This window comes from Penicillium riverlandense, assembly GCF_028828495.1.
Source record: "Penicillium riverlandense strain IBT 135883 chromosome Unknown utg000006l_segment0_segment0, whole genome shotgun sequence".
NCBI lineage: Eukaryota > Fungi > Ascomycota > Eurotiomycetes > Eurotiales > Aspergillaceae > Penicillium > Penicillium riverlandense.
This window is the reverse complement of record NW_026643197.1, coordinates 2,966,141-2,984,788: the sequence shown is the minus strand read 5'-3', so window position 1 is coordinate 2,984,788 and position 18,648 is coordinate 2,966,141. Positions and strand designations below refer to the sequence as shown.

General features: G+C 51.8%; 10 protein-coding genes across 10 annotated transcripts; 6 read left to right on the top strand and 4 right to left on the bottom strand.

The window, feature by feature from the left end:
- Positions 1–453: 453 nt before the first annotated feature.
- On the top strand, positions 454–1,744 carry N7474_007408 (putative RING finger domain protein; the record flags this gene model as incomplete). Its single annotated transcript, XM_057198818.1, has 3 exons — positions 454–1,017; positions 1,092–1,347; positions 1,419–1,744. The coding sequence occupies 3 exons, from the start codon at positions 454–456 to the stop codon at positions 1,742–1,744; spliced, it is 1,146 nt and encodes a 381-aa protein (XP_057052258.1).
- Positions 1,745–1,901: 157 nt separating this feature from the next.
- N7474_007407 (DNA/RNA non-specific endonuclease) lies at positions 1,902–2,900 on the bottom strand (the record flags this gene model as incomplete). Its single annotated transcript, XM_057198817.1, has 1 exon — positions 1,902–2,900. One exon carries the CDS (start codon positions 2,898–2,900, stop codon positions 1,902–1,904), a length of 999 nt encoding a protein of 332 aa, XP_057052257.1.
- Positions 2,901–3,884: 984 nt separating this feature from the next.
- Positions 3,885–4,729, bottom strand: N7474_007406 (SDR family NAD(P)-dependent oxidoreductase; the record flags this gene model as incomplete). Its single annotated transcript, XM_057198816.1, has 2 exons — positions 3,885–4,556; positions 4,610–4,729. The coding sequence occupies 2 exons, from the start codon at positions 4,727–4,729 to the stop codon at positions 3,885–3,887; spliced, it is 792 nt and encodes a 263-aa protein (XP_057052256.1).
- A 1,078-nt stretch (positions 4,730–5,807) lies between these two features.
- On the bottom strand, positions 5,808–6,905 carry N7474_007405 (zinc-binding alcohol dehydrogenase family protein; the record flags this gene model as incomplete). The annotated part of the gene is made up of 1 exon (XM_057198815.1): positions 5,808–6,905. The coding sequence occupies one exon, from the start codon at positions 6,903–6,905 to the stop codon at positions 5,808–5,810; it is 1,098 nt and encodes a 365-aa protein (XP_057052255.1).
- Positions 6,906–7,564: 659 nt separating this feature from the next.
- Positions 7,565–8,503, top strand: N7474_007404 (uncharacterized protein; the record flags this gene model as incomplete). The annotated part of the gene is made up of 1 exon (XM_057198814.1): positions 7,565–8,503. The coding sequence occupies one exon, from the start codon at positions 7,565–7,567 to the stop codon at positions 8,501–8,503; it is 939 nt and encodes a 312-aa protein (XP_057052254.1).
- A 686-nt stretch (positions 8,504–9,189) lies between these two features.
- Positions 9,190–10,860, top strand: N7474_007403 (MFS transporter; the record flags this gene model as incomplete). Its single annotated transcript, XM_057198813.1, has 4 exons — positions 9,190–9,407; positions 9,465–9,848; positions 9,907–10,661; positions 10,718–10,860. The coding sequence occupies 4 exons, from the start codon at positions 9,190–9,192 to the stop codon at positions 10,858–10,860; spliced, it is 1,500 nt and encodes a 499-aa protein (XP_057052253.1).
- A 198-nt stretch (positions 10,861–11,058) lies between these two features.
- Positions 11,059–11,781, bottom strand: N7474_007402 (GNAT family N-acetyltransferase; the record flags this gene model as incomplete). Its single annotated transcript, XM_057198812.1, has 2 exons — positions 11,059–11,324; positions 11,394–11,781. 2 exons carry the CDS (start codon positions 11,779–11,781, stop codon positions 11,059–11,061), a joined length of 654 nt encoding a protein of 217 aa, XP_057052252.1.
- A 522-nt stretch (positions 11,782–12,303) lies between these two features.
- N7474_007401 (Zn(2+) transporter ZRT3) lies at positions 12,304–13,858 on the top strand (the record flags this gene model as incomplete). Its single annotated transcript, XM_057198811.1, has 3 exons — positions 12,304–12,358; positions 12,412–12,542; positions 12,593–13,858. The coding sequence occupies 3 exons, from the start codon at positions 12,304–12,306 to the stop codon at positions 13,856–13,858; spliced, it is 1,452 nt and encodes a 483-aa protein (XP_057052251.1).
- A 434-nt stretch (positions 13,859–14,292) lies between these two features.
- Positions 14,293–14,809, top strand: N7474_007400 (uncharacterized protein; the record flags this gene model as incomplete). The annotated part of the gene is made up of 2 exons (XM_057198810.1): positions 14,293–14,375; positions 14,689–14,809. 2 exons carry the CDS (start codon positions 14,293–14,295, stop codon positions 14,807–14,809), a joined length of 204 nt encoding a protein of 67 aa, XP_057052250.1.
- A 1,255-nt stretch (positions 14,810–16,064) lies between these two features.
- Positions 16,065–17,772, top strand: N7474_007399 (sugar porter family MFS transporter; the record flags this gene model as incomplete). Its single annotated transcript, XM_057198809.1, has 2 exons — positions 16,065–16,159; positions 16,227–17,772. 2 exons carry the CDS (start codon positions 16,065–16,067, stop codon positions 17,770–17,772), a joined length of 1,641 nt encoding a protein of 546 aa, XP_057052249.1.
- Positions 17,773–18,648: the final 876 nt, after the last annotated feature.

The window sequence follows — 18,648 nt, the reverse complement described above, 5'->3', positions numbered from 1 at the left end:
CTTGGCCGTAGTGAGAAACGACGACGTCACATTCCTTTCACAATTAAGAGAAAATCGCAATCTTAGGAGATTATTACCAGATGATTGACTCTGTGATGGATATGCATTGGTATACACCGAAAAAGGGAAGTGGTCTCCAGCTAGGACCATTTCTGATTGCGTACATAACAAGCATGCCGTGACACGTGCCGAGAGCAATACTTAATTAATGTCTGGACGGTGCTGTCTAAGCGTTCGTTCGTCAAGCCAAAAAGATGCATTGCCAACGCTTAGTTAAGAGACAAGAAAAGGGGCTTATCCAAACATGGCATCGCGTCCACCCTCGGGTCCGTTCATTGTTAAGGTGAAAAAGCCAATGCCGATTATGTCATCCGTCTTATCTCATCGACCTTTCACATCAATCATTACGCCATAAGTTAGTTATTTCAACTTCAACAAATTCCAAAAAAAGCCATGGCGCACTCAAAGCGCAACACCTCCCTCCCACACTTTACCTCCTACGAGCGCGGCCTGCTGCGCTCAACATGGGGCACAAAACGCGGCGTGATTGGCCGCGACAGCTTCCTCCCCTTCGCGTCTTGCCGACTATGTCTCCAACCAGCCCGCGCGCCGGTGGTGGCCTGCGCCACGAACGGAGATCTGTTCTGTCGCGAGTGCGCAATCAATGACCTCCTCGCGCAGCGGCAGGAGATCAAGCGGCTTGAACGACAGCGCGATGATGCGCGGAAGAGGCTGGCGGAGGGGGAGGAGGGGGAGCTTGAGGAGGCGAGGAGGAGGGAGTTGGCTCAGTTTGAGCTTGTTTCTATGGGATTGGAAGGTGGTGGTGGTGGGAATCAAGCTGGGAAGAAGCGGAAGGCGGAAGGGAGTGAGACGGAAGAAGCCATGGCGAAGTTTAAGGCAAGAGAAGTGGAGATTGATGGGAAAAGGAAGAGGGTGTTTGAGCTGAATGAGAAGGAGATGGCCCGGTATGCAGAGGACGAGAAGGAGAGGTTGAAAAAGGAATTGAAACAGGAGAAGGTATTTCTATCTATATCATTCCTCCCCTATTCTTCTGGACTTTCTTCGCCTTGGATACTAACGCTTCTTCATAGTCCTCGACCAAGTCCGCTCTACCCTCCTTCTGGGTCCCATCTCTCACCCCGGGCACGGATCCCAATGAGATCATTGCCCAAAAAGCTGTCAAGCTGGTGCCCATCTGTCCTGCTTCCACGGAGTCTAATCGGCACAGCTACTCGCTCAAATCGCTAGTGGACGTGCATTTCACAGAAGAAACCGGCGCGGATGGGACGGTCTCGCGTGTGTGTCCGAGCTGTAAGAAGAATTTGAGCAATGGGCTTAAAGCGATGCGTATGTTCCATTCCATGTCTATGTTCTGCTCGAGGCATGTCGATACTAACGGGATAATCATATAATTACAGTAACGAAACCCTGCGGCCACATCATTTGCTCACCCTGCGTAACGAAATTCATGACTCTCCACGAAACACCTGATCCGCACGCCTCCAAAGAAGAGCAAGCTCGCTCGGCTGCGTTACACGGGCGGATGCTGTGTTATGTCTGCGAGACGGATATCACGCCTCGCAATCCAGAGCAAAGCGCCGAAAAGAAAAAGTCCAAGAAGAAGGACAAGGAGAAAGATGGTGGAATTCAGCCCGGTTTGGTGGCAGTTTGCTCTGAGGGCACTGGGTTTGCAGGTGGAGGAGGCAATGTGGCTACGAAGACGGGTGTTGCATTTCAATGTTAGATGTAAAGATAAAAGTCACTCGATTGATGTGATGATGCTAATGATGATGATGCGACTGCTCAAGTAAATCATCATGCAACGCCCGGCCATGCATAAAATCCGCGAATGCCCTAGATATACAAAAAGTAGAAGATAGCACAATCTATCTTCTCGTCCATCACGAAGCAGCCTTCTTAGCGTTGTTGAACTCGCGCACCACAATCTCGCAGCGCACGTCTTGGCACAGACGGCGCCGGCGGCTAGGGTCCAGCTTGTTGGCGAACTCCAAGCCCGACGCGCGCTCCACGGCTTCTAGCGGAACCTCAAAGTCGGACAGACGCTTCTCATTGGGGATGCGCGCATTGGGCAAGACGAACGCGCCCAGCGCGACCTTGCTGTCGGGAGACTCCAAGCCATCCACCGCATAGATGACCTTGTAGAAGTGGGTCGGCACAGCGACATTGGGCGGGTTGCCGATAACCTCGTAGTTAACGCGCCACTTTCCATCCGGGTCGCGGTGCGGCAGATACAGTGGGCCAGTGACGATGCGAACAGAGGAGTATCGTCTAGTGAGATTGCGACAAAAGTCCTCAAAGTGCGCCCAGTAATCACGGTTGAAGCCCTCACCGACCTGGGGGCACATATTGCTCAGCGCGAAGGTATCATCCATAGCCGCCTGAGACCACTTCGCGTCCGCGGCAGGCACCTGGTGGCCGCGGTCATAGCCCGAACGGAAATAGTCGGCCAGCTTGGCGCGGAACTTGGGCGGGAGGGCCTCGTCCTCAACGAAGGAGCTGTGGCGCCGGTCGGCGTTCTTTAGGGCCAGCGACTGCGGTGTGATGTGCTCGGCGACCCAGGCTGGGTTGCGAGTGCGGCGATCGAAGGCGCCTGTCACGGGGAGGGAGGAGAGCTCGTCAGCGACGGGGCCGGGGAAGCCATATTGGAAGATCCCGGAGGGGTCGACAGGGCCGGCAGCGGCGGCGGCCACTTTGGCAGCGAGCGTTGGCGTGGGTGTGCCTGCTGGAACTGGGACTTTGACGACGCCGGTGGGAGGAGAGGGGAGCTGTTGCTGCTGTTGTTGCTGCTGACGAGGTTTGGAGGAGTAGAGCAGCGCCGTTACGCCGGCGCCAGTGGCTGCGCTGGCGGCGGCGATGACGGCCAAGGTTGCTTTGGACATGACTAGTATGGAAGAGGAGAGAGGAGACCCGACGGGCCTTTTTGAAAGGAGAGAGAGAGAGGTTGAGGAACAAAGAGAAAAACCGAGAGAAAGTCAGGAACAGAAAAGGAAAATCAAACAAGTCACGGGCCAATCAGCGGGTCAGCTGAGGTGGGCAGAAGGACATGATCGGTGTCACGACAGACCAGCTGATGATATCGAATGACACCGAATCCACTGACAAGAAAGCACAGGTGTGGTCTGATAAACTCAGTGAGGAACAGAATATGGTCCTAGGTACCATGGCAGTTTGCACAAAATCCTCAGGGTGCCGTCAAGGGCCCCTAAAGTGGAATACTGCACGACGCCCAAGGAAACAAAGGTTATCTTGGGCTAAACACGTCAATTGATGCAACTAAAGCCATGATCGTTCTTATTCTTCTCATGCCGGACTATGGATTCCTCGCGACGAGGGATCTACATAAAGAAATGGAATCCCCAGAAGGGAAAGTGGAACCGCACTCAGAGCAAGACAATAGACTGATCAGATACAAGGATACCGAAGACTCTGATCTTATGCGGCCTCCGGTTGGCATGCCTCAAGCCGATGAAGCCGAATTCGAGACAACCCGATAGCCGATCAAAACTGCTCGTCCAGTAGCCAATCAGGTTTTTCGAAACCTGTTCCCAGCAACATAGGCGCAAGTAGATTTGTACGATTGTCGCAACCCGAATCCATTTCGATATTAGACCGTTTATAGGGCCTATAACACTAAAATCCGCTGAGCATTAACGAACTCCTCCGCGGGTATTATGCATAATAGCTGAGACGGCTTACGAAGACCAAAGTGACACATTCAGCCCTTGTTGGGATCTGTCCCTGGTACGCCACGTCTTGCATGGATTGATTACTCCAATCTAGTTGTAGACGATAGGACAATCTGAAGAAGGGACTCTCCAGGCGACGGACTGGCTTATTTATATCTCGCCCTCTCCCGTCGTCACTCACGACATGTAGATGCCTCCACCAGCCTGGATGGTTTGTCCAGTGATCCATCTGCTCGATGGCTCCGCTAACATTGCCACAGCGAGGGCAATATCCTCCGCTTTCCCAAGTCTGTGCTCCATAGGAGTCATTTTCTTTTGCATTTCCAGAACTTGCTCCGATCCGGCAGACCGAGCCATCATATCTGTCTCGGTAAGTGCGGGAGCAACCACGTTCACTGTGTGGCTAGAAGCACCTAGCTCCGACGCCCAGCCACGGGATAGAGCTTCCAATGCTACCTTTGTCGCCGAGTAAATACTCACTCCTGGGTAACCAATACGTCCTAGAACAGATCCAATATTTATTATCCGGCCTGGGCTGCGGAGATTGGGGAGCACAGCCTGCGTCATGAAAACGACACTGCGAAGATTGACGTCCAGAACCTGTGTGTATTCCTCAACACCAATTTCCCCGAGTGGTTTCCCAAACTCCATGCCGGCATTATTAACGAGAATATCGATTGATTCTCCAAACGCATTGGTCGCTTCCTTGATAATTTTTTTTGGCGATTCAAGGCTGCGCATATCCGCCTGAACTTTAACGGCAGAAGCACCGTGGCCCAGGTTGTTTATGGTTTCGATAATCTGGTCTGCCAATGACTCACTGCTGGGAGACACAAACGTAATAGCTACCTGAGATCCCGTTAGATTTCTTTGTTTCTCGATTGGCAGAAAGCGGTCCTCACCTTGGCTCCGCGCCTAGCGAGCTCTAGGGCGATGGCAGCTCCGATACCCCGCGACCCTCCTGTCACGATGGCGACCTTGCCAGCCAAGGCTAGAGGCTGAGCTTGAGAGTTCGACTGCATATTGATGCGAAAAATGGCAGAAATTCCGTGAAAGTGGCAATTTGTGATAGTAGAAGATACCCAGATGGATGGATGTGATGGGTTGCTGAAGAGTCTTCACTTCTTTGTGAAACTTTCGGCCCTTAACGTTAGTTATTAGTTAACTGTATTCACCAACCAACGACACCCCCAAAACCCAGCTGTTCGGACTACTGGAGCTTGGCGCTGTTGGTGATCCGACTTGGGACCGAGTATAAGTAATCATTTCAAGAATTGGACACTCACCGCTATCAATTATTAGTTAGTTCGCCCCATAAATTGCTGGGCACCTCTGGATTTTATCTAATCAGAGATTTATTCATTCGTGATTTGACTTCTATTGTGGGACATCGTACGGTCTAGATTTTGACAAATCAAACAATCTGCTACAAGCACATAACCACAAGATTTGGCCTGCTCTTGGCTTAAACTTTTGTCTAGGAAGTCCAGTGACCGGTAATCATTTTACTCGGGCATTGACTTTACGGAGTTAATATCTCTCTGATAGTTGCTTCCATCGGATCGGGTACTTGGTCTCTCCGTCTGGGATATTCATGCATGCTTCCTGGTTGAGCCAACAGAAAATAATGGGCCAGACATCCTTTCCATAATCGATGTCAATATCCTCAAGTGGGCCGAATAGTCTGCTTAGGTTGATCAGTAATCTGACAAGTACCGAGGTCAAAGACAAGAAAGAGGTCAAAATCATGCATTTGGATTAGAAATCCAGTACTCAGCCGCCGAAAGCTCTCCTAGTCTCGTTTCAATTGGCGTAAGTATCCAAGGAGAGAATTGATATTTCTTCAATGGTTCAGTTATCATCTACTCATCCACTAGTCCACCTCTTTCCTGTCTCGGTTGACACTAGACTGATTTCGTTTGGATTGAGCTTGAAGCTAATATAGCCTGTTCTAAACGTACTTAAGAGGCCTTTTCTCGTACGGAATTGATTAATTTTACATTCCCCATTTTGGGTATAGTTACTTTTCGGACTGTTCTCAAAACGCGGACCGGACCTTTGATTAATAGATATACGTACACTATTAAAGTGCGAACACAACTAATAAAGCTTCACAACTATCTTTCTGCCTGAAACTTGCTTTTGTCGAAGCTTTTGCAGACCGTCCAGAATACTGTCAAACCCACCATCAGCTACGGTTATTGGAGGAGGTCTTAGATGTTTTGCGTTGGACGCTAGACCTCTGTAGAAGGAAACCAGAGCCTCTCGATCTTGCGGCATAGCTGGCAAACTGGGACCAATGGGCGGAAGCCAGGCGAATGGGCGGCCAAATAAGGTGTAGGCCAGAATCATATCATTCTCAACACCTTGAACTTTCGACTTTCCTGTATCAAGCAGTGTAATGACCTTGCCGCCATTATTTCCAATCACCTTCGCACAAAAGTCGGACGAACCGCCCTCAGAGAAGCAATCCATGGCATATTTGATGCCAGGGAAAGCAGTAGTGATATCCATGATCGCGGTTGCCGCGCGGTAATCGAAGACCCTGTCCGCACCGTACTTTGTAACAAGGTCGAAAGAATGCGGCGATGCAGTCGCAACAACTGTGTATCCAGCCCTGCTAGCCATCTGTACAGCAAAAAGGCCGGCACTGGTCGAGGCAGCATAGATAAGTATAGCGGACCCTTTTGCCGGCGATTTGAACTGTTTGACGCTACCCGGGGCGGAGTCATCGTCATTTCGAATGCCAAGGCGGACATTGAGCGCCAGCATTGCCGTGACTGCTGATATGCCATATGTCGCCGCTTCTTCGTCACGAAGGCCCTCTGGGATCTTCCAGGCAAGGTCACCGTCAACCTTCAAATACTCGGCGAAGGAGCCGCTGTCGGGATAAAGCCCCCCATGCACACAGCCTGCAACCCGGTCACCCACTTTCCATCCTCCCGGTGCATTCTTCCCTACCTCGACTACCTCGCCAGCATAGTCGCAGCCACAAATACTGTTCGGAGGGGAGATAATATCGATGTGTTTGAAGTCTGTGGGGTTGAGCGCGACGACGTGGACTTTCACGAGAATTTCCAGGTTTGAGATTGTAGGAATAGCAACATTTTTGACTTCAGCTCCCAGTCCAATTGATTTGCCCAAACTCAAGTTGATAACTCGGTTGACGATATTGCGTGTAGAGACCAAGGCTTTCATTGTATCTGTAAATGTGCGGCTGATGTTCTATGTCATGGACAGCTACCGATAGAGCGCAATGTAGCTTTATGGCTTATAAGTGGTGACTAAAGATCTCAAACACAGTCCACAGTGGACCATCATTTCTCGGTATCGGGCAGATAATCTCTCCGTTGGGGGTTTGTCTCCATAAAATTTCTGTCTGGTTGTTCCGTGAGGAACAACTAGTAAGTTCCGGTTTATGAATAATCATTTTATTAACGTTGATTTGACCTCGGCATGACCAGAGTACTTTCGGGACCCGACATAGACTTTGGTAAACTGACGATGCAATAAAGTTGCGGTGGCAATAAAATACGATCCTCGCCATCCGCGCTTAATGGTCGACTATTGCAGCATTTACACAACCCCAGAGAGGAGCAGAATGTGCTTATAAATGCTCGGACAACTGCCGAGGCGGATCTATTAATTATGCCGATTCAGTTCAATATTCTGTACACTATGCCTGCCATTCGCCAACTCTCCACATCGCCAGAGCGTGAAGGGTCTAGTGAAGTCCAAACATAAATAGATCGATTCTTCCTGGAAGAATCGATATTTGTTTAACATCGCAATTCGAACACCCCCCAGCCCAACCCGATCCGTCACACAAGGAGTTTAAGGAGACGCCCAGATGCAAGATGTCGTTTCTTTTTCGCAGAAATCATACATTCAGTCCTGATAATGACATTCCTGACCTGGAGGGTAAAGTCATCTTAGTGACTGGAGGCAACAATGGCCTGGGAAAAGAAACCATCAAGCAGTTCGCAAAACACAATCCCGCAAAGATATATATGGGCGCTCGCAACAAGGGGAAAGCGCACGCCGCAATTGCAGAGATCAAAGAACAAGTCCCTTCTGCAAACATTATTTATCTCGAAATCGACTTGGCATCCTTCTCTTCCATCAAAAAGGCAGCCGCCAGCTTTCTGGCCGAGAATGATTATCTCCATATCCTCGTGAACAACGCTGGGATTTTCGCCGCTTCCCCAGGATTGACGGAGGACGGTTACGAAATCCAATTTGGTACCAATCACATGGGTCCAGCACTTCTCACCAAGTTACTGCTGCCAGTCTTGGAGAAGACAGCTAGTGTTGCTGGGAGCGACGTTCGGATTGTCAACGTTAGCTCCGAAATATATACTATGGCTCCCAAGGGGGGACTTCTTCTCAGTCGGGATAAGACGCCACTTATGGATATCAGCACTGTGGCCCGGTATGGCCAATCGAAACTAGCCAATATATATTTCACCAAATCTTACGCCAAACGTTATCCAACGATCAAGTCTGTCGCTCTACATCCGGGACTTGTCCGGACAAACATTGGTGGAGGCTTGAACAGCAACCCAATTTTATCATTCATCTTCGGCCTAGTCAGCAGGGTGGCCTCTGTTGATGTACCCACAGGCGCTCTGAATCAGCTATGGGCAAGCACCGCTCAGACAGAAATGGTCCAAAGCGGCGCTTACTACATTCCATTCTTCAAAGAGGTTAATAGGCGGGATAACATGAGCGATGACACGAAGATGGAAGAATTGTGGGTGTGGACAGAACGAGAACTTGAGGCGCATGGTTTTTAATTACGTTCAGCCACTGCTAAGATAGCTGATATCTGTGCGATAATTACTTTGGTTGACCGCCAAATGTTGCCTGTCTGGGCCCTCAATTTTGTGACTGCTAGTCTGAATTCTCCAACGTAACGTAATTCACAATCGAGTTGCCCACACAAGCGAGCCGCCCACCCCCAAAACATATACTATGCGTGATAAACCACAAGTTAATTTTATGTATGATGATGTGATGGGCCATTTAGCTGGTGTACAGAGCACTGGAGGGGTTCGGCCAGATCTTTTTGGCGGGGGCCAGGCCGGAGATGCCGCATAGACGCTCCAGATAAGCTTAGAGGCTCCCTCGTCGGCTGTTGAGTAATCAAATTCGTGCACCTCGGCCTTGAAGTACTTGCTAGCCAATCATGCGCCAAGTTAAATTGCCTAATTAACTGAATAGTTATCATGATGTAAAATCAATCGGCCCATCCATTCTTCAAATAACTCATGAGTCTTCGGCCTCGGGCTTTTCTGTGATGTTGATTTATCAGCGTAGAAGACAGCAGCATCCGGCGTTGTAGTTTATACCAGAATACACCACGCTATTCTTCTCGTATCCCTCGACTCGTCACTAATACGCTACCAGTCCTTTGTTCTACGGCCTATGCACCACTTTAATTTATTTATTTGCGATCTAGAGAGGATAAAAAGAATTGAAAATGGACAGGGAGAAAGCTCAAGGAGGTCCGAATGCAAATGAACCGAACCAATCGGGGGATTTGCCATCTGCCTCTGACGAAAGGCTCGAAGCAGGGCTCAAGGAGACGACAGAGACCGACTCAGGGGACTGGGACGATGATCCTGAGAATCCATACAACTGGCCAGTGAGGACGAAGGTCCTGCAAGTTTTGATGCTTGCTTCTGCAGCTTTCACAACGTGAGCCAAATCTGTCTTACTCCAGAAGTATAGCTCCGACGCTAAATAGGTATTCAGATCTGTTGGCGTGTCTATATTGTCGCCCGCTCACTCTCAGTTCATGGAAGATTTTGGAGTCAGCAGTACTGTTGCGATCTTACCATTATCTCTCTATGTGCTTGCTCTGGGCCTTGGCCCTGTAATTGGAGGGCCGCTATCAGAGACCGTCGGGAGGTATCCAGTCTATATAGGCACAATGACTCTTGGGACGTTGTTCACATTGGGAGTCGGATTCAGTCGCACGTTCACATCACTGTGCATCTTGCGGTTTTTTGCGGGCTTATCTTACGCACCCTGTTTGGCCATTGCTGCAGGGACTATCAACGAAACCTTCAAACCAACCAGCCGCGCTATCCCGTCCACTATCTTCATTTTAACACCATTTCTGGGTCCTGGTATCGGGTAATTAGTTTGCCACTAAGCCATGCTTGTTTAATGACCATGCTAACAGCTTGCATAGACCCATCATTGGGAGCTTCGTTGTTGATAGAAAAGGCTGGCGCTGGACCCAGTGGACCTTGATCTTCTTCGCTATCTTCACCATGATCAACATTGCCCTCTTCGCAAAGGAGACATTTCATCCCGTCTTAAAACACCGTCGCGCCAAAAGACTCGGGCTAGACTTGCCTCCATCGTCACCATTGTCCTCAAAGATACGACTTTTCGTGACAATAGCTCTCGTTCGCCCTATTCTCATGCTTTTGACTGAACCAATTGTTGCTTTCATCTGCCTCTATGTGGCATGCGAATTTGCAACACTCTTTTCGTTCTTCGCCGCCATCCCGTTCGTCTTCGAAAGCGTTTATGGCTTTAGCCTCGAGGACTCCGGTCTTGCGTTCTTGGCTATAGTTATAGGGTGTTTACTAGGCAGCTTAACAGTGCTATTGTGCGATGTGTTCTTATATCGCCGCCAGGCCGGAAATTATCCGCCACAAAAAATTCCTCCCGAGTACCGTCTCTATCCAGCTCTACTAGGCAGCGTCGGTCTGCCCATTGGCCTGTTCTGGTTTGGATGGACTTCTCGGATCGAGATCTCCTGGGCAAGCCCTAATGTCGCAATCATGCTTTTTGCATGGGGAAACCTATGTGTGTTTGTCAGTACGACTCAGTATATGGTGGATACCTACCACGGTCTCACGGTTGCAAGCGCCATGAGTGCGAACAGCCTGGCCAGATACGGACTTGCGGCTGCATTTCCTCTGTTTACTATTCAAAGTGAGTTTCTGTACCTTTCTTCCTTTATATAAAATACCTTCTGACATTTCTCAAAGTGTATAATAACCTCGGCATTGGTTGGGCTACAAATGTGCTTGGATTCATTGCTGTTGCATTATTACCTGTTCCCTGGGTCCTTTTCCGAGCCGGAAGGAAACTGAGATCGCTGAGTAGATATCAAACTGCTGATTTTGACTAGAAATTATTTTTATTATTTACAACTGACAATTAAGTCTTTTGAATAGAACGGTTGATAAGCAAGCCGGGCACTTCTCCATAACAACAACTCTCATAATTAACTTTTGCTGCTACTTGAGGGGCTTTTCATACCCATATTTCAATTTATGTTGTTACTGCGCTTTGGGTCTACAAGACACTCGCGATTTATTTACCTAGGTTATTGTACCGTGTCATTGAAAATCTTCTCATACAACATACACACCACCCGTTCACCACCCTGCGCCCCATACTCGCTCAAATCAAAGTCAATCGACTCGCCAACATCGCGGAACCCGCACTTCTGGTACAACGCCAGCCCAGCCGCTGATGCCTCCAACCACGCCGGCACATGATGGCGATCAGCCTCTTCCAGCCCAGCCCTAACCAAGGCCGAGCCGGCACCTCGACCCTGAAACTTGGGGTCAACCGCGAGGATCTGGAGGACTGGAGTAGGTGAGTATTAGCGTGCGCGGTACAAAACCCCAAGGCGTGCGGAAGGCCAAGTTCACGTACTGCTAGCCGGCTTCCCCGTAACCCACTTTCCCCTCCGCCCTGCAACAGCGCGATGAAAGTCAAAGAAGAGCGCCGGACTAATCGCTACATCGGGAGCTGTTTTGTGTCGCTCCGCGGCAGCTGCTTGTTCGACGGCATGCGTTTCGCCATCGAGGTAAAGGCTCCAGCAGGCCCAGCCCAGAAGCTCGCCCGTGGAGTCGTCGACAGCCTTGACGAACCGCGCAGTTGTGCTGCTGAGAAGCCAGTCTCGGAGATCTTTTTCGAGGTTGGGGTTCCGCTCTGGTAACCCGTACATCAGATGCATGAGGGCATCGTTAGCAAAGGCCTCGTCGTGGATGCGGGCGAGGGTTGGGATGTCGTCGACGGAGACGGGGTGGAGCGAGATCATTGCGATGGGTCAATACAAGTCACCGAGCGAAGCGAGGGTCATGGATTGTAGTCAACAATGTTTCCACTCCTCGAGTCTCGAAAATGGGACATTTTTCGTCTTTATTGACCGGAGAGAGGGGGTGTTGTCCGAATTAGGAGCCCGACGGCACTAACTCTGAATGGCAGGTCGCTAGTCTGTTGCAGTCTAGATTGGATGCTTAAATATGGTTATCTGGAGGCCCTAGATCGGGACGTGGTACAATGGAATAGATGTGCCTCGTTCGATTATTCGATCGATTATCGACCGGGCCATATTTGGGGTAGAGGCCTAGACTAGTGAGAACCTTGGGGACGATAACCCAGTGTTCTGCCCCGCTGACCATATAATATATCATGTCAGAATCCTGTGTCCTTCCTATATGGCATGTAGCATATTTCTCCATTGTGGTGGTGTGAGTCGAGAGTGCCGTGACTTGACCGCCAACCCGTCCTTCCGGCTGACATCACGGTTTCCGCGCTTTTGCCTTCTATCACTCATGCCATGGCTGCCTCGAACGACCTCCGGGGCTGGGTGATGAGCGCCGTGTCGGGGATCGGTGAGTGTGAAGACCTCCCTGCCTCAGACATCTCCTAACAACTTCCTTTCCAGCTTGTGTCCTCGGCTCGACCGTTATCTGCGCCGACCTGGTGCTGCGCCGCCTCACTCACTACAAGAGCTTCCAGATCGCCAACAGCAACAACTTCCTGGCGGCGTCACTATGTCTCAGTGCGGGTGTGATGGTACGTCTGCAGTTGTCTCACTTGTTCTCCAGCTAACTAGCCTGCGTCAGCTCTTCACCTCCCTGTACAGCATGCTCCCCACCTCCAAGGAATACCTCTCGCGCGCCGGCTTCTCCTCCTCCACCGCCGCCTACCTCCTGACCGGTTTATTTCTCACGGGCATTATTGTCATCCGCATAGTGTCGGGTTTCATCCATCGCTTCATTCCATCCAATGTCGTCGACTGCGCCCATACCCACGATGAGCCGGAAACCGACCCCGAACGCGGTGACGGCCCAAGACACGGCCACCACCCGCACGGGGATACCGAACACACGCCCCTGCTGCGACCACCTGAGCCTCGGTCGTTCAAATCGACACCAGCTGTCGCGCAGAGGCCCAATCCCGACGATTTGCAGGTGTCAGACTCGGCGACCAAGGAGTCGTTGCGGGCGATGGTCGCGCGCCGGTTCAGTTCGCTCATGGGCGGCGTTAAGCCTCTGTGTGACGAGAATGGACCATGCTACGGGTTTTCTCAGACCTGTGGCCGCGAGTGCACCAAGATTCTCCCGCCCATGATCGCACCAAGTGAGATTTCCCGCCCTGGTTTGCCACCGCACCATCAGAGTATTGCTGTGCAGCTTCACTCTGGCGAGACACACCCAAATTTGGTGCCAAATACAGGACACAACGACACAGTATCGGCGCCACACTCGGTTCCGGCCAGTTCGTCCTCGTCGTCACGGACTCAAGACGTGCACTCGGAGCATCTAGATCACTCGCACCAAGGTCACGACGACACACAGTTGAAGCCTACAACTGGTAATCCCCATCACCACCACGTCCCACAGAACGCATTCCTATCCATTGGCCTACAAACGTCCCTCGCCATAGCCCTCCACAAACTCCCCGAGGGCTTCATCACGTACGCCACCAACCACGCCAACCCCAAACTCGGCCTCACCGTGTTCCTAGCCCTCTTCGTGCACAACATCACCGAGGGATTCGCCATGGCGCTACCGTTGTATCTAGCGCTCAGCTCGCGCTGGAAAGCAATGTTCTGGTCCAGCTTACTGGGCGGTATCAGCCAACCCGCCGGTGCGGGCTTGGCTGCATTGTGGATCTGGGGCTCCGGACGCCACAACGGCAACGACGCCACGGGCCCTTCATGGGGCGTATATGGCGGGATGTTCGCCGCCACAGCCGGAGTGATGACATCCGTCGCGCTGCAGCTGTTCAGCGAGGGAATTGGTCTGACGCACAACCGGGGTATGGGAATTGGTTTTGCCGTGGCGGGAATGGGTCTGATGGGCCTGAGCTTTGCGTTGACGGCCTGAATGGACTGGACTGCCTAAATGTTGCATTGCGGTGTTTATTCATTCTATATTGGCACATGCATATACACCAACAAAAAAAGAGGGTTGGGCGTTTGGGGTCTGTTTAATTTCTGCGTGGCGCCTCTGCGCCCGGACATACTTGTTGCCTTGAACAGGACGATGTGTTGGGATTGATTGCATGCACGGACAGAACAGTGGAGGTACCCGCGTGTCTCTCGTTGATACAGTTTATGAGTTATGAAACCTATCATTATTCCAATAACCGGATTTGGTATGTGCTGGTACCTACTCTATTAGCCAGACCTAACTAAGTCAACGAAAAAGTACAAGTCACTGACGAAGATAATCGACCCTTGTCCTTCACCTGCATTACCAGAATCGGCTTTCTCTGTACCCCATGGCCAGAGCCCCAAAGCTCCACCCCCAGATCTGTCATGGCCGCATCTGGTAATCCCCGCATCTCCGCATTTGGCATTTGTCGGAGCGGCCAAGAGCAGCGCCAGAGTGGTGACCGCATGTACTCATACTGGGTAGGTAGCCGAGAATTAACGATGGTGTCGTTGTTTCAACCTGCTTCTGCGTAGCTAGCTAGTGCTTACCCGACACATTCCAAATATCGACAACCTTTACCTCGTATAACCAACTCTATCACTACCATGCGAGAGAAATACCCCAACCACCTTTCCCGATAGGTAGTAAGCAAATCATCCATCTCAACTTCTTCCTACTAGTATCGACTTCAGGCCTGCCTCCAATTCCATATTTGCTGAATAGCGTAGTTGAGATGATTTACTGTTTACGGTCATTACCAGCGCCCCATTCACCCCTAGATCTGGCGTTGCCGGATTCAGCAATCCCGTCCCCGCATCGACGCATTTGGATTCGTCGGGACGGCTCCTGAACGGCGCCAAAGTCAATGACCACATGTACTCGGAGGTAGCCGAGAATTAACGTTGGTCTCTTGCTTTGTCTCGGGATGTTACGCTCAATTAGTTAGTGCGTGCCGAAAGATGAATCATGGTGAACACGAGGGATCTAGACTACGGAGACTGTAAATGGAGATGGCTCCATAATACCCACCGAGAACTAATGCGAGCCACGTCGAACCGTCCTCTCCGTCCTTTTTCCCGATGGACTGAAAGTACCCTTGTAATTGACACAAATGTCTCGGAAGAGCAGAGATCGCCTCACCGAGCCAAGCCGGTCCGAGTCGAGAAGACAGCCCGAGAATAAGTATTCGATACCTCACACCACACACTCCGCCCACGACGCAAGGGAGATCCATTTGATCGGTATGATGCGTATACTGTACAGTACATACCAGCATGGAACCCATGTGGTCGAGGCCCACCGACCCAAATCGGGATGCGGAGTTTAGGGGGCAGGAATGCTGCACGATCCGGATCTGGGTTCATGTGTTCCCGTGATCGGGTCATTCTGACAGTTATGACTCTTCCTGTTCAGCTGCTGGTACGATTCGTAGCCGTTGGGCGCACAGTCAGTAGGTAAGATATTGCGTAGTTCGTAGGGCTATGGCCAGTCGGGACGCACACCGGCGTGGATGTGGTCATACCGCACCCAGCCACCGACCCTGTTCTGCCTCCAGCTCGGAAAATTAATTAAGAAAACAAGACCAAGACAGGAAAAAACCGCCCGCGACTCGGGGGAAATGTCACCGACTTGGCGGTTGGCACTAACCCTACCGGTGCCGGTCAAATATCGGGAGGGAGAGAGCGGTTTCTGCTCTGGCGGATCGCCGAGCAAGTCGGAGGGGGTCAAGAGGATAGAGTATAGCGCATGTATTATTAAGGAATATCCATCCTACAGTCGTATTCTGAGTCCCATCGACACTCGGCTAGTCCGGGCCGGAACCAATGGCTCGCTGTCTCCAAAGGGGCAAATGGCCGGCTGGCCCTTAGCCCGATGCAACCATGTGGCGTGCCGGCAGACGGAACAGGCCGCATGGACCTGTAAAGTATTAGCGGGAGACCAAGCTAGGGGAGCCTTGGCCCTTCGCGTTGGCGCAAACTCAGTGTAGGCGCCAGACCGGGGGTGGGTTAGCGTGTTTTCTCCGCAAACGTGGAGAGTTTGTTGTTTCTATATCTGCTCCCTACTTTCCCTCCCTCCCTTCTTTTCTTCTTTCTTTTTCTTCGCCCACTTTCCTTCTTTACCTTTTACCTTCCTTCCTCCCCCTAAATCTGCCATCATGGGCTACACCATCGGCAACATCTATGTCATCACCACGGTGGCCGTCGTCGGCGGCGCACTGTTCGGTTTCGACATTGCCTCCATGTCCGCTATGTAAGTTGTTGGCGCTTTTAAACCTCTTGGTGGATACACTTCTGACTTTCCATCTCCCAATCTCCAGTCTTGGCACTCAGCAGTACAAATGTTTCTTCAACCAGACCGGAATCACAAAGGGCCAATGTGGTGGCCCGACCTCGGCCAACCAGGGTGGTATCTCGGCCGCCATGCCCGGTGGCTCGTTCCTCGGCGCTCTGGTCTCCGGTATCCTGACCGACTGGATCGGTCGTAAGCGCTCCATCCAAGCTGGCTCTATCATCTGGTGCATTGGTAGCGCCATCGTCTGTTCCTCTATGAACATCGGCCAGCTCGTTGCCGGCCGTTTCATCAACGGTGTCTCCGTCGGTATTCTCTCTGCCCAGGTCCCTGTCTACGTCGCCGAGTTGGCACAGCCCTCCAAGCGTGGTACCGTCGTCGGCGCCCAGCAGTGGGCCATCACCTGGGGTATCCTGATCATGTTCTACGTCTCATACGGCTGTAGCTTCCTGGCGGGCAACGCCGCCTGGCGTACCCCCTGGGGTCTGCAGATGATCCCCGCCGTCATGCTCTTCTGTGCTGTCTTCTTCCTGCCCGAGTCTCCACGTTGGTTGGCCAAGCAGGATCGCTGGGAGGAGGCCCACGAGGTGCTGGCTCTCGTCCACTCCAAGGGTGACAAGAACGCCCCCTTCGTGCAGACCGAGTTGTCTGAGATCCGCGAGATGGTCGAGTTCGAGCGTGCCAACTCCAATGTCAGCTACCTCGATCTCTTCAAGGGCGACATGATCTTCCGCACCCACGTCGGCATGTTCACCCAGATCTGGTCCCAGCTCACTGGCATGAACGTCATGATGCTGTACATTACCTACGTCTTCGGTATGGCCGGTCTCAAGGGTAACGCCAACCTGGTCGCCTCGTCCATCCAGTACGTGATTAACGTGGTCATGACCATCTTCGCCCTGGTCTTCATTGACCGCTGGGGCCGTCGCACCCCGCTGCTGGTTGGCTCGACTCTCATGATGACCTTCATGTTTGCTAACGCCGGTATGATGGCCTCCTACGGCAAGCCCGCTCCAGCCGGCGGCGTGGGCGGCACCCCGGAGGAGTCGTGGGATATGTCCAAGGCCCCCCACGCTGCCAAGGGTATCATTGCCTGCACGTACCTGTTTGTGGCCTCGTACGCGCCCACCTGGGGACCCGTTAGCTGGATCTACCCTCCCGAGCTGTTCCCGCTGCGCCTGCGCGGTAAGGCCGTTGCCGTGTCGACCGCGTCGAACTGGATCTTCAACTTCGCTCTGTCCTACTTCGTGCCCCCGGCCTTTGAGAACATCCAGTGGAAGACCTACATCGTCTTCGGCGTCTTCTGCTTCGCCATGACCGTCCACGTCTTCTTCCTCTTCCCCGAGACCGCCGGCAAGACCCTGGAGGAGGTCGAGACCATGTTCACCACCCCTGGCCTGCGCGCCTGGAAGACCGAGGTGCAGTTCCAGCACGTCCGCAAGCTTGAGCAGGGCGCGATCACCTCCGACAAGCTGGGTCTGGCCGAGGAGGCTCACGAGCCCGTCGCTGCCGACACCAAGGACGTCGCTGCCGAGCCCGAGAAGGAGACTGCTACTGCCACGCAGGTCGAGTAGATTGTTTCACCCTGGTGGTTTTTATTCTGTGATGTGTTGCGGCAAAGACAGAGGTGATCTCTTTTTTTTTCGCTTCTTTCTTTCCTGTCGTCCATCACCCTAATATCTCGATACCCTCTTATTGTGTATCTCATCTTCTACGCTTCTACGCGTATACGTGTATCCGAATTTCCGAAATCGAACTTCTGCTTTGCACTGTGACAATTGTTTCCCTAATCCCCGCACGCCGAGACATACATCCGCAGGCCTGAAACAGGCCTAGTAGTAGTATTGTCGCATTTTTAATAAATGGAATACAGTAGTGTGTCACGTCACATGCGCTGAAACGCATTTTTACTCGATCCTTTCATGGTCCTGCTAGTTTAGCACAGCGCACTTTCCAGAAGTAAGGCCCCCAAGCTGGTGGCTTGTATAAACTCAGCCTCTAGTCTGCCTTAGCGGCGCCCGCTTTGACCGCCACAAAACCTTGACCCAGCCAGAGCCGACCCGGGTACTAATTTAACTAGCGTAGTGTAGCCGAGCAACTAACCCAGGTTCGTTTCTCCTCTGTGGCGTGGCCATGGAAAGCAGGATCCGTCGTTTGGGGTGGTTACATGGAAAAGGAGGCAGAAGCTACATTCCTCCACACCACAACTGAAACAGAGAACCAAACCCGAAAGTTAATTTTTTTTTTTTCTCGGCTGGCACGGATACCAGTCCAACGCCCCTGCTCCGGTTCTGATTGGCCGTCTTTGCAAACCTAGCACGAGGACCAGATGACTGTCGCTCTTGGCGAATCCATCGAGTGGAGATCCCCGCGGGGAGAATTTTTGGGGGGGAGGGGCTTTTTGCGAAGGACGAGTAATAATAATTCATGAGTTGCTTGGAATTAATTAT